This window comes from Taudactylus pleione, unplaced genomic scaffold (genome assembly GCF_031769625.1).
Source record: "Taudactylus pleione unplaced genomic scaffold, aTauple2 ptg000810l, whole genome shotgun sequence".
Classification (NCBI taxonomy): Eukaryota; Metazoa; Chordata; class Amphibia; order Anura; family Myobatrachidae; genus Taudactylus; species Taudactylus pleione.
This window is the reverse complement of record NW_028285212.1, coordinates 337,227-354,142: the sequence shown is the minus strand read 5'-3', so window position 1 is coordinate 354,142 and position 16,916 is coordinate 337,227. Positions and strand designations below refer to the sequence as shown.

At 44.1% G+C, this 16,916-nt stretch overlaps 1 protein-coding gene across 2 annotated transcripts in view; it reads right to left on the bottom strand.

The window, feature by feature from the left end:
* Positions 1–16,700, bottom strand: part of B4GALNT4 (beta-1,4-N-acetyl-galactosaminyltransferase 4) — a 79,986-nt gene extending 63,286 nt beyond the window's left edge. Inside the window, exons 1-8 of one of the 2 annotated variants that reach the window (XM_088458140.1) lie at positions 16,326–16,700; positions 15,289–15,524; positions 12,187–12,290; positions 12,016–12,108; positions 11,240–11,335; positions 11,062–11,152; positions 10,112–10,212; positions 7,888–7,955 (exon numbers count right to left, since the gene is read on the bottom strand). In XM_088458140.1, coding sequence (XP_088314266.1) covers positions 7,888–7,955; positions 10,112–10,212; positions 11,062–11,152; positions 11,240–11,335; positions 12,016–12,108; positions 12,187–12,290; positions 15,289–15,439 — 704 coding nt within the window. In that variant the 5' untranslated portion in view covers positions 15,440–15,524; positions 16,326–16,700. Of the gene's footprint in view, positions 1–7,887; positions 7,956–10,111; positions 10,213–11,061; positions 11,153–11,239; positions 11,336–12,015; positions 12,109–12,186; positions 12,291–15,288; positions 15,525–16,181; positions 16,232–16,325 lie in introns of those variants that run through there. The other variant, XM_088458141.1, reaches the window with a different exon arrangement.
* Positions 16,701–16,916: the final 216 nt, after the last annotated feature.

The following is a 16,916-nucleotide window of genomic DNA, read 5'->3' as shown; positions in this document are numbered from 1 at the left end:
AGACCAAACACATGGAGAACATACAAACTCTGCACAGACAGTGCCTTAGTCAGCAACTAAACTCAGGGCAGTGAGGCAGAAATTTCTAGAGTAAAACTATTAAGCAGCTTCCCTGTTTATTCTTTCCTTCATATTCCCAAGTGCAATCAATGGCCTCAATGCTCCTTACCATCCACCTATTAACCATTCCTAAATGCAGGGATGGCTTCCACAGTTGTGCTGGTTAAAGGCGGACACCTGTCACTATCAGTTCCACTCGGCATATGCGCTAAGAGAATGATGAAAATCTGGGTACACAGAAAGCTTCACTGTGGAAATAAACATTGGTTACCAGGACCATACTGTCGCTGTGGGTGGAAGCCATCTGTTTTTGAGTAATGTATAGTGCAGATGGGGTATAGTAGGTATAATCACTTTGAGGACACAAGCAGCACAGTCAAAATATCTGCAGATATAACCAACGTTCCCCATTAATGATCTCCGGTATTTCAATTTGCAATAAATATTCTGAACAATATGTAAAACTTCCATTTGGAAACCTTCAAAGGCTCTCGTTAAGCCGGTTAATCCGGTGAGATTTCTGCCTGTACACAATACACAGGTCAGTTCCACTTGCACATAACAGCACTCAGTTATATAGTGGATTTGTAACTGAAGGAGTCATTATAAAACATTGGAGCAGATTATAGATAAGATACTGAAAACATAACAGTTTATATACAGCCCTAACCAGTTCCAGCATTCTGCACACAGATGTATATAACCGGATAATCGGCACAAGGTCATGATAATAATCAGCGCAGGAACCTGCACGCATCTGTGTGGTGTCAAAAGACGGTCAGTGTACGTGAAAATATATTTTACATATGCTCTCCCTCTCACTCCATCTGTATGACTCACATAATCACGCTAAGAGGATTTCCTGATTGTAAATAATACCTGGACAAGGGCAGAGGAAACATTGTACTATAAAGAAGTACAGGGAGGGGGAGGGGCAAGACAAAGGCACCACATATTCTGCAGTGCTTAGCAAAGGGTACAGTCCACTCTGAGGTTGGCAGAGACTCTCCGATCTCACTAACCACGGATCCTAATGATCTGAACACAGCCGCCCATGCCAAGGTAAATATGGAGATGAGTGCCCGACACCTCTGGAGCACCTCTACCAATATTGGTAAAGGGAATGAGAAGAAGGCGACAAATATAGGGAACTCTCACTTCATTGAGAACGATGTTCAATTTGTGGACTTAAGTTTACCAGGTATTAGCACCAACCCAACCCAATTATCTTCTCTGAAACTAGAGGAGGAATGTTTTGTGCTGCGCACAGCAGGGAACGATTTGGAACAATGTGATTGCTTAATGACAAGCAGACATGGGGTTGAATTTGCAGAACTGGGCACAGCTGGTTTCAACTCAGAATCATGTAATACGCTAATACTGGATGTAGAGTCTGTCAAGTCGGACGCAAAAGCGGTGTCTGGTGACAGCTTTCCTGTAAGAGCAGAGGATTCAACACAGGGAGGTGACGTCAATAAAGAACCAAGTGATTTATTGCTGGATGGCGAATCAGGGGAGCAAATAACAAATTACATCAACACAGATCAAGGTGACTCAAAAATGACCATAAATAGAAATTCCAGTGAGTCATCTACTTTAAGTGTGTGGTCTCTGGATCCAGTCACTTTTGACACAAGTCTAGTAACAAGTGATTCATTTATATTGGGTGTAGAGGAGATGAAGCCAGAAATGGACACTGGTGGAATACATTTGTGGTCATGCGATTCATCATCCCCAGACATGGAAACCGCAGACATCAATCTGGTGCTAATTGAATCACTGCAGCTCTCCTTGGTAAGCAACAACTCTCTAGTCCTGGGTGCAACAGGTGCAGGATCTATTTCTTTACATAAACCAAATGTTAATATGGCAGGCACAGACTGGCACTTGGGTTCAGTGCCTGTAAAGTGCTTGGAATTGGGTGCAGTGAATGTCGCATCACTAACATTGGGCACAGTTGGAATTAATGTCATCCCCATGGTAGCAGTTGGCACAATAGATTCAAACACTATCGCAAACAGCATAGGGGGGGTGCCAATGAAAACTCTCGACTGGGAGCCACTAAGCGCAGATTCTGTGACACAAGCTACAACTTTCACAGATTCTGTGAATGTTGATTCCATAACCCCAGAAGGGGTAAGAGAACGCTGGCACCCTCTGGAGGATCGTCTATATGTGCTGGGAGAATCCCTAGCAGCACTAGACAGAAAGCTCGAAAGGTTTGCCCCGCACCTCCAGGAAGTGGAAACCCCAGTCGGTGATGTGGAGTACTCACTCACACAACATGCAAGGCGCATCTATGACATCACCAACGAAAACGCTGCCTTGGCCCAGCGCATCCTGCTGCTCGAGGAGCAACTCAGAGGGGAGCAGCAGCATTTCTCGGGGAAAAGAATGGAACAGGAAACCTAAAAACAGACAATTTACATGAAAATATATTCTAGTAGTTAAAACATTAAGGGAACGGACAGACACATGCAGTATACCAAGATAGATTAGGGATTACGTAACTGTACAACTGTGTTCCTGCCATGTAAACAGAATAACCGTCCCATTGCAGTGCAGCCTGGACCTGCTCCTGCATTGAATACACCCAGAGCATGTAAAAGCCCTTGATACAACTATGCTTCATTTTTAAAATGACATCATACTTAACACCATTTAGACATATAGGGGGATATTTATCAAAGCTTGGAGGGTGATAAAATGGAGAGAGATAAAGTACCATCCAGTCAGCTTCTAACTGTCATTTTAAAGGCTTTGGGCCCGATTCAGAGATGGACGGAATTGCAGAGCAGCACACATGCGGCTGTGGAATTCCGTCCATCTTAAATGCTAATGAAGCAGGAGGTCTCTGAAGGAAACAAACACCTCCTTGCTGTAACTGCGATACCAGCACTGCGACCTGGGAATACCATGGCAACAGTTTGCCCCTTTGGCCAGGCTGTGGTAGCTGAAGCTTAAAGCAACCTGGCCGAGTCCTGGCAGCTACGAGGCCAGGAAATCTGCGTCCATTGATGCAAACCCCTCCCTCCTGTAAAAAGGGAAACACGCCCCCTTTTCTGGGATGGTTGCCAGCCACCACCCCACTCCACCCCCCAAAATGCCATACTGTGGTTTGGGAGGGGGGGGGGGAAGGGTTGTCTGCGCGCAAAATTGCAGGACCCATTCTGCACATGTGACCCCACACCATCGGAGATGTACGCTAACCATCAGGCCCTATGTTTGAAAAATTACAGTTAGGAGCCGATTGGGGGACATTTGTCAAAGTCTGGAGACAGAAAAAGTGGAGAGAAAGTTAGAAGTGGATTGGTTGGTACTATCAGTTTACAAGCTGTTTGAAAAATGACAGTTAGGAGATGATTGGTTGGTACATATCTCTCGCCAAGCTTTGATAAATCTCCCCCATAGTCTAGTAGGAGTTGTTACTGACAGTAGATGTACTTATTCTCAATGTATTGGTGCTGCAAACTAGTGGTTTAAATTCCCCTGTGCACTAGGATTACTGTAAATGACCTGTAACATTGGAAAAAGAAATATATATTCTAATACTTGCACATAATCTGCAAAGAATACATGGCCAACTGACTTTATTTTGAAACCATAGCTTTGATGTTCCCGAAATAATTATTTTGATAAGACTGACACCACCACAGCTCTCTTTCCTTTTATAGGGGACCTTTAACTGCCTGAGTCATTTCAAAGCTATTGGTAGTTACCATAGACAAACAGTAACTCCAGTATACCAGTGGGAATGGCGTTTCATCACCAAAGTCAGGGAGTAATTACAGTAGGTTTTTTAATAATAACTGTCATTTTTTTTTATTTTTAGAAATAGTGGAGTTAGTCTTTAAGGGAAATAACACGCTGTACTTTTAGGCAGAGAAATGTTCCGTGTAAACATAACACAAACATAACTGCTAGCGAAATCAGTCTGTTCATTTCATCCACTTTTTTTTGGAGGATTTTGCAGACGGGAAGTGCCGGTTATTGGAAAGATGAAAAATCCATATATTACAAGAAGAATATGTTCCTTCTTATATACAAAAAATACACTAGTAGTGCCTTTGTTCTTTGATATGGTAACAGAACTCCCTACTGTATGTGTGCTAAAATACTTAACAGAAAAGTACAATATATCCCTCCTTGCTGACTGCAAAATCCCTGGTGTGACCTCAGTGTAATCACAGGGATATGCACCCGCTACTGTTAAACAGAAGTACAATAGAAGTCACAGGGCATTTGTGTAGCTATAAAAATGCAGAAAGAACAGGCCAGTTTCCTTATGCGTAGACATAGACATTAAAACAAACACATGCTAACGCAGAATTCTAAATACTCTACGTATAAAACGGAGTTACAAGCAGCAGGTGTGCCTCTAATTGACTGAACAGACACATACATGGGAACTCTGGCTTTGCCAGTATGGGAAATAGACATTGTGGGGTATTCAAAAAACCAGAAGTCATGTCGGTACATGACTCATTTTGAAAGTATTCCGTGGTGAAAAGTCTAAATGTCACTGAAGGTAAAACACTAGAGGACAGAACAAGTAGCTCATGCAAGCAACTTGTGTAATATAAAAGAGTAATACAACCTTTACTCTAAAATAAAAGGGGAATTAGGAGTCACCACAGAATTCCATGACCTCTATAATTAAAGGTGACCTGCAGCCTCATGTCATTATATAAGGATGGGGCTCTTCTGCGACCTGATTCAGAGCCGCTCGGAAGCGGCCGCTCGTTCGCTCCGAGCGATGTTCGCACAACTGCGCATGCGTACGGGTTGTAATACGCATGCACGAACCAGTCATTGCGGTCGGAAATTGTGTGCTCGCAAAATAGCGAATGCCTGCTAATTTGAGTGACAGAATGAGGCGTTTGTGGGTGGTAACAGGGGAAGGTGCTTGAAAACGGGGAGTGGAGATCCGAACGCAGGCGTGCCAAACGGTCAAAACGGGCGTTTTAAGGGTGTGCATAATTAACAAAGCAGCGTCATCGACCACGTCACTTGGTTGTCTTTTAGCCTGAACTGCTCGCATAATTGCGGTAGGAAAATGCTACCACAAGCACTGCAAGCAGTTCATACGCCTCGATTAATCTAATAAATAGCGGAGATGACGTAGGATGCGAGCGGCCGGGGGGCGTTTTTTTAAAAATAGCGAGCGCATGTTTCGTTCGCTCGTTCAGACATAGAGACGTCAACAGACCGCAAAGAGCGAGCGCTCTATTTAAATATCCGGCCCCTTTTTCTGAACGAGCGAGCGCAAATAGCGTCCGGCTCTGAATCAGGCCCCTTGTTTCATCTCATCACCTGTTTCACATTTGTTTACAGTAACATTTTAGGAAATACTATGCTATAACTGAACGCACATAATAGTGTTGTGCAAGACTATGCCATTCATAGAGCACTAAGAATAGGAGAGGCTTACCAATTAATTTTGATGATTACATTAGTATTTATATAATCCATCATGTGCTGGTGAAGCACCGTGTGTGAGTAATATACACAAGTACTCATGTGTTTAACTAAAAATAACAACAACAACTGTATATTAATCATTCAGAGTAAAATGCACAAACCTCTAAGCCAGGGATGGAAAACCTCAGGCCCGGGGGCTGTATAAGGCCCGCGGAATAATTTGGTCTAGCCTTCAGAGCTTTTTTCTGCTAGCCTCATCTGGCTAGCAGGGTGCCTAGAATGCAGCAGTATCGCCTTAGGACGCTTCAGATTGTCACAACGCTGCCCTCACAGCTGCCCGGAGCCTCCTGGGGATGCTCTGGGCATTGCTGTAATCACCGGCGATCGTGACCCTGCCCCATGTGACGTCACACGGAGGGGCATGGCCTGCACCGGGCCCGCAAATAATGATATATATATATATATATATATATATATATATATATATCTCAAAATGGGCCTCAACAGAATAAAGTTTCCCCACCCCTGTTCTAGGCAAGTTTAAATTATGCAATTTCTGGACTGTAAAAAACAGTCAAGATTATCATCATGCAAAAACTTATATCTATTGTAAAAAAAAAAAAGGATCTGTACTGTGCCTACGCCAATAACTGACTACGACGCAATAAGCCGCAGCATGATTGACATGCAGCCGTTTGGGGGCAGGGCAGCACTGCGTGTGTTACCAAAAAACGGGGGTGCTTGGTTCCCTTTTTCAGAGTACGGAGGCCAGTGTCTGCGTCTATCGATGCAGATTTACTGGCCTCGCAAGCGGGCAGAGAGTGGCTATTCTAAGTAAGGTTAGGTTTACTCATATGGCCGATGCTGCAAACATTGCGATCGATGGTCGCAATGTTGATCTGATTCTGCATCTTCAGACGCAGGCATCGGATCCGAGATACCGGCAGGAGGAGTCTTTTTCTTTCAGGTGCCTCCTGCGGACATTAAAATATTTTTGCACAGCAGCTGCGTCCAAAGATACAGCTGCTGTACAAAGGTGTCCATCTCTGAATCAGGCCCACTTTTAATTTATCCTCCAATCACACAGCGAGTTCACCCTTATGTTGATTCAACACTCTTACTTTCTGCAAATTAGGTCGAGCCATTAGAAATCAACTATAGATCCTGCGTCTCATGTAGTACACTACATCATGGAGATACAATTCTCCCAGGTACACAGAAGAGAGAGAAAGAGATAGAAAATGGAGCTAGTGCACCACCACGTAGAAAGGAATCTATAACAAGCAGTGTGATAGATTGAACTAAAAAGAAACAGTTACAAAACAGCATAAAACAAACAAAGTGACATCAATCCTAGAATGTAGGATGGATGAGTTCTGTGGGGGGAAAAAAAAAGGACATCAAACACAAACTTGGATCCTTCCCAGACTGTCACCAGGAGATGTGCCAAATGCTCCTCTACAACGGAGTTCTCTCGTGATGATAAAAAAAGAACATTAAAATCCTCTCCTCACACGGCTTTGAGTATTATTATTATTTTTAATATAGTGATCTTCGATTACCTTATTGCACAGGTTCTCAAAATCCGTCCTCAGGACCCCAAACAGTGCATGTTTTCCAGGTCTCCTCACAGAATCACAAGTGAAATAATTAGCTCCACCTGTGGATCTTTTCAAATGTGTCAGTGAGTAATGACTACACCTGTGCAATGGCTGGGCGACATGGAAAACGTGGCCTGTGTGGGGTCCTGAGAACCGTGTTTGAGAACCACTGCCTTATTACATGCCTTACGTACACATACACACTGGTATTGTTTATACACTGTTCACTTCTGGAAAGTATATTTTGATCATATGCTTGCAACGGAATCAGTATGTAATACTAATCCCGACAGTGGAAGCCTGTCAGGGGTGAAGATTCCGATCGCTAATTTAGGCAACTAACCCTACCCCATTCCCTAACCCTGCTTTAGGGGTGCCTAACCCGAACCTCCCTCCCTAGTGCCTAAACCTAACCCCCCTTCTCCGCAGCCTAAACCTAAGTCTCCCTGGGAGGTGCTTAACCCCAACTTCCCCCCCGGGGGTGCCTAACCCCCCTTCCCCTAACCTAAACCTAACCCTTCCAGGGGGGTTCCTAACCCTAAGTCCCCCCGGGAGCCCTAAAACCTAACAATACACCCCCCCCTCCTCCGGGGATGGCTGTCCACGCCCGGCTTTCCTTTGTTTGGAATGCCGGGCGTCGGGCTCCCGATGCAGGTCTAATGACAGGCGTCGGGATTTCGACGCCTGTCATTAGTACCTTGCTGGGATTTCACAGTCGGGAAGCCGGTGGTTGGCACTTCGACCGTCGGCTTCCTGACTGCATCCCGCTTCCAACAATGTGCGCACATTAGAAAGTCTATCTTACCTGAAAGGTTTGGACACTTGAGAGCTATATTTTGTAAATTCCCCAGGAGCTGTCCATTCAGAACCAACCTAAATGTATAACAGATAAAAGATTAGCTTGCAAGTTTAGATCCGTGAGATCACATCAAAATCTGTTCTTTATATTTAAATGGAATATGCACAAGCATATTTACATATACGTTCCCATCCATGTGTAGTTTCTGTTCAAATAGGTACGATTTCTGAGAACTAATCAAAGATAGCTGGTAATGCTTTCGCAGCCGCTCTCGCAATAGTGATTACGGGAATATGGTAATTCTAAGCTCAGTCTCGTTTATGCGGGACGGTGCGATGGAGTGTACGAGCGGTGAAACACCGACATTCATGCTGCGTGGTCTGTGCATTTGCGATGGAGATTGTAAACACGCCAACATCTATGTAACATCGGTCGCACCATCAACATTTGCGGTAGCCTAGGGTCTACTCTAGCTACTCCCCTCAAATCCAACTAAACATGGCCTCTGAAGCATTGGACCGAAGCAGCATTCCCATAACACGTCCATGAAATGGATCCTTTTTTCTATCACTTTATGTCACTTACCAGTCTCCACCCTGAAACGCCCAGGGATCGCAAGCCCCCACTCAAAATGTTAGCGATTCCATACGCAATTACGAATGGCATTGCTCACACACACATGCGTACACAGTAATGGTGGGTACACACTGGGCGATATTACTGAGCGACTGCACGATTATGACATCGTAATCGCGCAGTCGCTCAGTAATAGTGCACTTTTACGTCGGAAACGACCAGCGATGCGCACTCCCACTGGTCGTTTCCGACATTGTCCATCGCCTGAACATGCAGCACAATCTGGCGACCTCGTCAGGTTGCTGCATGTCAGGGAATGGGGGAGAGAGCCCGGCGCTGAACGATATCGTTAATGATATCATTCAGCGGCTGTGCTCAATGTCATGAACGACATCGAGTACAGCCTGCCGGGGACACACTACACGATATCGCTCAGGGAGCATATCGTGTATTGTATACGCACCATAAGGGTTTGAGACTTTTTATCGCATGTGCAGTAGCAAACCATCGCTCAACTGGCCAACATCAGTGTTACGTTGCAGAGGGGGAAAGGGTAATAGGGTATGGGTACACTGCACTGGAGATTGATAATACTATAAATTACAATAGGACAAAAAGGACAAATAGGCCAACACCAGTGTTAGTTATAACCCAAGTATATTGAATAGTACATATAATAGCATTGTGTATATCCAAATAAAGGCAAAACAAAACCCCAAATAGGGTAGTTGACAATTTAACCTCACAGGCTAGTACCTTCCATCATTTTAATCACCCATATTAAAAAGGTCTCTTTCACATGCCGATTGTGAAATGGGCTCTTACAATCACAGTTAAGATCCTCTTGTCATATGCACAGTCGCTTGCAGATCTGGGCTTTTGAATTCAGAATTTGCAAATAGAAAATGTTATTTTAAAACAAATTTCTATCTATGTGGCTAATGGCTCCTAAGACACCATTTGTTGGATACTGAATATATCCTTTAAATAACAGATAGTTATTCCAACCCGATTTTGGCAAACCAAGAGACTATCACCCAATTATTGTGACAAAAGTCACTGACCACCAGACCGATGTGCTATTTTCTCAAGGTGAGATCTCATTGCAGTTTGCCAAGGGATTAGCAGATTGATCTCAGCACATCACATCCTGCTCTAATGGTGGCATGTCCACGGAAAACAGATTTTAACTTTATGAAATAAGAAGGAGCTTGCTTTTTACAAATAAGAATATATGTTTGATGATATTTTCATGCTATTATTGCCTCACAGAACATCAGTGGGATTGCACTTGTCATTTAAGTGGGGCTGAATATATAAAGACATATTTAAATGCAGAAAGAGACATGGTGACTGAGGGATACATTACACTTGTACATAAAAGCCTCTACCTGGCCCGATTATATCAACAGCTACTGTACATAGTGTTAGAAAGCCGACCAAAACACTATGCCAAACAAGTAAATAATTGGACATAATTTTTTATTGGCCGCTTTTCAAAGTTGCAGCGTCTTCGACGGTTTCGGCAGCGGGATATAAAGGGCTAATACTATTAATGACAAAACCAGACGTCACATAGTAATTTTATCTCTGGTTTTGTGGATTTGTCCTTTTGCTATGAAGCAAGTGTTCAATTTTACATCCTTCCACTCACCTTTCCTACATAAGCTACCAGCTGGGCACTGGATGGGCTGTCCTCTGTGCTAAGCCAAAACTCAGAGTTATCTTCTGAGGCCACTGCAAACTGAAAATCACCTGAAGGGGACAGAACAGAAGGTAAGAAAAACAAATTAACAGCCACCCCCCCTCTCCTCCCCCCCCCCCCCCCCAAATAAATACAGCCACTGCACATGGTCAGATAAAAAGGATGATATAAATGATATTGATATCATTTATATAGTCCTTTTTTTAACCCCTCCAACGACCAAACGACAGTCGATGCGCGGGCACGGATGGTCGATATAGATAATTACCTGTGCATGCAGGCCAACCTGGTCAATAGCGCCAGGCTAGCCTGTTTACTCTAAGGACCTTACGTCATTTGGAGGATGGTGCATGTTGCTGGATGTTCGATATCGAACATCCAGCACATGCAGGACGATCAGACAACGATATCTGATCGTTGTCTGATCGTCCCGTGCGTACGGGCAATTAGACAACCGATGTGTACAAACAATAAAATGCAGGATGACGAAAATTAATTTTCTATCTTAGGCCACTCTCTTATCTAGCTATTTTGTGGTCAAGAATTTTTATCGAAGAAGGATCCTATTTGTGGATTTAACAAAGTCCCACAGCTTTATTACACAACAGTAGTTCAAACAGATAATCACAGTGAGCTCACAAAGTGGTCTTAAGAATGAAAACACAACTTAAAAATTATATGAATAGAAAAAATAAAAAAGAGATAAAATAATTTGTGGCACCAATGCCAGCCATAGCATCAGTAAATGCCACTGTCCTCTTCCAACTCTCAATAAGGCTTATTGATTGTATCACACAAAACAAGCCCCAGAAAACAAGACTATTTTGTAATGGGATAAATTGATGAAGAACAGAGGAGTTTAAAGGGTCTATAGAATGAATTTCACCAGCCACACTCACCATCCTTGTAAGGGTGTATGTACCCGAATATCCTTAGCCCATAGTTCTTCCACTTGGGTGACACTGCCAGTTTGGTGACGGTGGTGCGAGTCTACATAAACGGACAGGCACCAAGTGGTGATTATTTTAGATAACAGAAAAGAAACAATCAAAAGTTAAACTGGGAGAAAGTACTTACATGAGGATACAGGGGGAAATGTAGATTTGTTTTCAGGTGGAGCACAGAACCACCACACCAGTCCTCAAACACGTGAAGATTCACTTTACCCTTATACTGTAGGAGAAAATAGATTTTTACAAAAGGAGTTATGTGATCCCTAATTATTTGGGACCTTTATCATATAGCCATACAGGATAGGCTAAAGCACCCACAGGACATCCACACTGAGCGCTGGGAGGGGAGTATCAGGTCATTCCATCTTCAGCACTGTGGCTGTGTAATAAATTTGGCACTTGACAGGAACCAACTGCCATAAACTGCACAAGCCCTGTGCTACTGCTCAAAGAGCTGGGAAAGGTTCAGTCTGGCGCTACTGTCAGCTCTCTGCTCTCCTTGCTGTCAGACACAGCTGAGTGGGAGCTGTGCACACGTAAGAGTGAGACCTACATACAGCTAACAAGGAAATGGGGGGGAGAGGAGAGAAACGTCAGCTAATAAAAAAGTGTAAGATTTAGAAAAGCAGTGAAAACCGAGAACGGGGGAGGTGTGTCAAACAAAACAAGCAGTAAGGAGCAGCGAGGTCATGAGTAAGGAATTATAAAGAGGAATACAGAACAAGTGAATAAAAAAAAAAGTCAAAAATGCTGGAACTCAATCAAAATATACAATACATGTTACTGTAAGGTCACCAATTCTCCATGGCCCTGCTGCACTCAAGGCTCTGTACCATCTTGCTTTGAAGAGTGCAGGGGATTGATTGAGTACAATATGAGGTCATATTGCAAATCACTAACCTTGTCATCCCATGGCAAGGGGGTGTCAGTAAGGTTGACCTCATCTAGGCTGGGGTGCAACCTGTGGCTTCTTCTCCAGCCCAGGGCATCCAACTGTGGGGATTAACAAGCGGTTTAATAAGACTCAAAACATGAAATTCCTCTCTAGACAGCTGATCCTGCAGATCTCACCGTGGGTATTTCTTCACTAGAGTCCCCTGTCTGTGGGTGAGGAGGAGAGGCCTGGACCCTCCCTGGTTTGTGAGCAGGATCTGTTCCTTCAAGTCTTTCTCCATCTGGTTATAAAGAGGAGCGTTATAACCTGTGCATGGTTACGTTAATGGAAAGCAAATGGATCCCTAGAGAAAGAGGCTTTCATATACCAATACACCATTGATTTTAAGGGGGTAATACAAGCTTATTTTGCAGATGCCTAGAGGCAGAGGAGAGGAGAAAATCTGCAGACCGATTACCAGTAAGATTACCATTTATAACACAAATGTTGTTTTTGCAAAGATAAACCAACCTCATCGACCACGTAGCTCTCTCTCCTAAAGATGCATTCCCATATCTTATTGTAGGCACAATGTCATTGGCTTGCAGAAAAATCCAGCTGGACCACATGACTCCTGAGTTACAAAATACTTTGTCCACTTCTGTGTTGATTGAATAACATTCCATATGTCAGGAGCATAATTGTGCGAAGCTGCACGCACAAACTTAGGAGCTCATTCAAACCCTCTTGCTAGGATGCAAACGCTCGTAGCTGGCCGATAGTCGCAATCTGCACATTGATCGTGTGTGCGAACCAGTACGAACGCTCGGGAAGCAATCGCTCGCTGCATAGACAGCCCAGCAGAGTGTGTGAGAAGAAGCCATTTGTGGGTGGTGACAGAGGCAGTCCACTAGAAACGGGGGAGTGGAGGTGCGCACGCAGGTGTGCCTGAGTGTTTCAACGCCGTTTCATAGGCGTGCATAATTAAAAAGCAGCATCACAGTACACGTCACTGGGTTGTATTTCACACTGAAGTGATCGCAGTGCTTACGGCAGGGTATAGTCAACCTCAAGCGCTGCGATCGCATCTGATGGTGGTCGATGTACCAATGTTTCATGCACTTCCAAGAGATGAAATGCACGAGTGGCCGCCTTATGAATGGTGGATGGGCATCTGCATACACTAAGTGATCGCACGCCAAGACATAGTGGGCGTGCTAATGCCTTGCCGTGCGATCACCTGCCTTGCTGGGCGTGCGCTGGATTTGTATACGCAGTGTGTGAGCAAACGCATCTAGCGAGAGGGTCTGAATGAGCTCCTCGGTGCAAACTGTGCTTTGCGGTAGAACAGGGTGTTTTACAGAGGAGCAGAGCTCCGTTGATGCTATTCCCCTATTGCTTTCCAATGCCCGGGAATGTCTTTCCACACTGTATTTGTAAATTTACATTTTGTAGCATTTACAGGGCTATATAGCAAAAATTATAGCAGTCTTTTAAGTTCTATTGTATGGTGTGGTTGGGATAGGACTGGAAACACACAGAATGAGGTGAAGATTAAGGGAAACTGTATTGAAAAATCCACTCATTTAAAAAGTGCTATTAGGGAAAATAGAATAAATAGTAAGTGGGAACAGGCTACAAAGTTATGGCATACGATAGGTTAAAGGACAAATACTCAATTGGCCTATACGCAATATTTAACTGGAGCCTATAAATATACTGACAGGGATCAGACACACATGAGCAATGCATGCTCAAGCAGTGTACAGTTAAACTATTCTGGAAACAAGGAGTTAATGAGGCAACCTAAACACATAGACAGTCTTTTCCTGGCACTCCAAGAGAATGTGAGCGTGCCCAGACTAAATAGAGACTGCTCTGAATGGAAGTCTTTCATCCCATGCCTCTTCAGTCCCAGTCTTAGAAACCTAAACCAGAGGCCGTGTAACCAATCGCTTCTCACTGAAGAGAAATCCTTATTCGGACTAAACTTAAAGCACTACTTTAAACAGCAGCACTATGAACATCACACGTATCAGAGGCAATAACCTACTACTACTGGTCAGGACAGCCTTGCTATCAGTCACTGTTAGAAAACTGAAGGTGAAACTTAAACAAGAAGCAAGTTCTAGCATTCTTCTCTATGGCACAACTAGTCGCTGCTTGCAGAGTACAGACAAACTTTACACCTCCCCCCGCAACTCTAAACTGCAATTTACACAATGCATATCCTTCACAGCATTCCCCGGCTGAAAATTGTCACTCATTTGCAATGGAGAACGGGAGACTTGAGAACAAACTCTGGTTTCAAGATTTGCTTTAGTTCTCTGTTGGATGTGTTTCCCGAAACCTATGCTTATGTTGTATATGCATGTGTGACCAAGTAACGTGTCCAGAAATTTGTAATCAAATTTGGATATTTGTATAAAAGGGTCATTTTATTACTATACATTCCTATATAGGTCACATAACCAGTATTACTCAGAAGATAAATTATGGTTTTGCTGGAACCTTGGATTATTGCTCCCAATGTTATAGATTATGTCAGTCAGAGAATCAGCAGGATATATATACAAAGTGCTAAGTGGGTCTCTCCTGGGTACACACACCCCTCTCTGTCAGTGTGTAGGGAGAACCCATAACCCCACCTCCTCCCTATTGCTTGACTCTTGCCAGCTGGAAGACCAGTACCTGACTCAGAATCAAAACTGGGCGGAGAAGGAAGGGGTAAGCCAAGTGAATACTGTAACTTAATGTAATAACAAGCTATTGATACCCCTAATTATAGGACCCCTCCCATCTGCTAGACCTCAGCCAAAATAAGCAGAAATCCAAAGTCAAATTATTCTGCTGAAAGATTCTCTCACCAAACAACGGTCTGCTATGTAAAATTGGATACGACGGTCCTGACATTATTACAGAACTGTTCTTTACATATTTTGTTGTCCTATAAACTAGTGGATCCCAAGCTCTGCTTAATCCCTCCTCCCAACTGTACAGGTGTTAAGGGCATCCATACTTAAGCACCACGATTAGTATGATCTAACCATCTGCGCTCAAGCATGGATAGCTTTAAAACCTGGATTAGGTGGGGGGCAAGGGAAACAGATTAAAAGTTATACATCAATTGACCATGGTTGCACAAATCAGATAACTACATCACTGCATTGATCTTTTATGCAAAAATATGTTAACAGCAAAAAATTCTAATTTGATTTCATGAGGATAAAAAGAGGACAGTTATGACAAGATGTTGCAGTGCAAGTAACAGATGACGGGGAAGTAGAAAAACAATTTACCTCTACTGTAGACGAAGGGTAGTCTAAGTGTTTTGCCCTGTCTTGCAAGGCTGATATGCAGGTAGGTAACCCAAACAGCTGAGGTAAGTAGCACCAGCAAGAGCAGCAGCTTAAATTGCCTACGGATCTTCTTCACTGGCAACCAAGGCATCCTGCCGGCATCATCACCAAGATCAGCGGTGGGGCCACGGACAGGGCTCCCTCACACACTTTTGGAGCACATCAAGCCAAAGGGGCTGTCAATGTGAGAGAGGAAACACGGTCAGATGCAAGAGCCAAACACCACAAAGGTTTCATTACAGGAGACAGTCATAAGGATCACAGCCACACACAATTTATGGAAAAATACACAAACTCTGTATATAACACAGGGTCATTGTACAGATGACTGAAAACTTTACAGAATCCATTAATTGTAAACCCTGATCATCCATGAGACTCTCAGTAGCACCTGTGGTCCTGACTTCTTCCAGAATCCAAAATAAATGTATAATCTAATCAAACTTGTACCGCCTAATATTTGGAGCCATTGCCACTAGAACTGCCCAATATTTGGGATAATGGCTTTGATTAATCTTCTGTCAGGCCAATTGGCATAGATGGGGGGGAACCTATGTCACTGAAATATCCTCCATAACTTATCCAGCACAAATGTCATTCACTGACAGCTTATAACTACATAGTGATAACAACCTTCATCCCTGCCCTTATACGAATAAGCTACATAGACTATGACAACACCACACCTTCGTGAGTGTGCACACAGCAGTGACAATGTGACGAGAGAGAGAGAGAGAGAGAGATGTGCCGGGTTCTGATACAATGTACAGTACAGAGACAGCTGATGCAAAGAGAGAGAGAGACATGGATGTGATACAATATAGCACACATACAGCTGATGCAGAGAGAGACTGCACTGTGATACACTAAAGAGACGTTCACATGATTGTCTCATTTATCCTAGGAAATTCATCCCGAGGCTCACTGATGTGATGCATTAGACAGCTCGCAGGCCCTCTGTCAGTCACCCCTCTCACCGAGTCCCAGGCAGTCTCGCTCTCTCTGGGTGTCCTTCTCTCTCCTCTGATACGTGACCTCCCTCACATGATTTCTGTGCTGTCAAGGGACCGCTGGCATTCCACAGGTGTCTCCCCGCTGAGGCGTCTCTTCCCTACTGGTGCCTGCAGCTGTCTGTTATCTCCCATTCCATGCTGTCTTCTTGCATCCAAGCTGAGCTCTCTGATTGCCTCACCAACACAGCTTCTCTCTAGATGTCTGAACCGGATCCGTCTCGAACTATTCGTGCTGCAGTCAGTATGATTTTCCTCTAAGCCTCTGGCTGTCTCTCTGCTCCCCCGGCTGTCTCTCGCTCGCTGTCTCCTCCAGAGCATCAACGCTGCAGTGCAACCGAGCTTGACACGGGACCACTTTAAACACTGGCAACGCTTCGTCCAATGAACGGGCCGGAGTTCGGAGGCTGTCCAATCAGACGCACATATTAACGGGACAGCGAGTGGCTAGGTTGCACCCGGCGTCTATCTCCACGCCAACGCGCGCACACCTTGCGGGATAAACCATTGTGTAAGGAGGGGCGAGGAGGCGCATCACTTGTACAGATGCGGTCACGT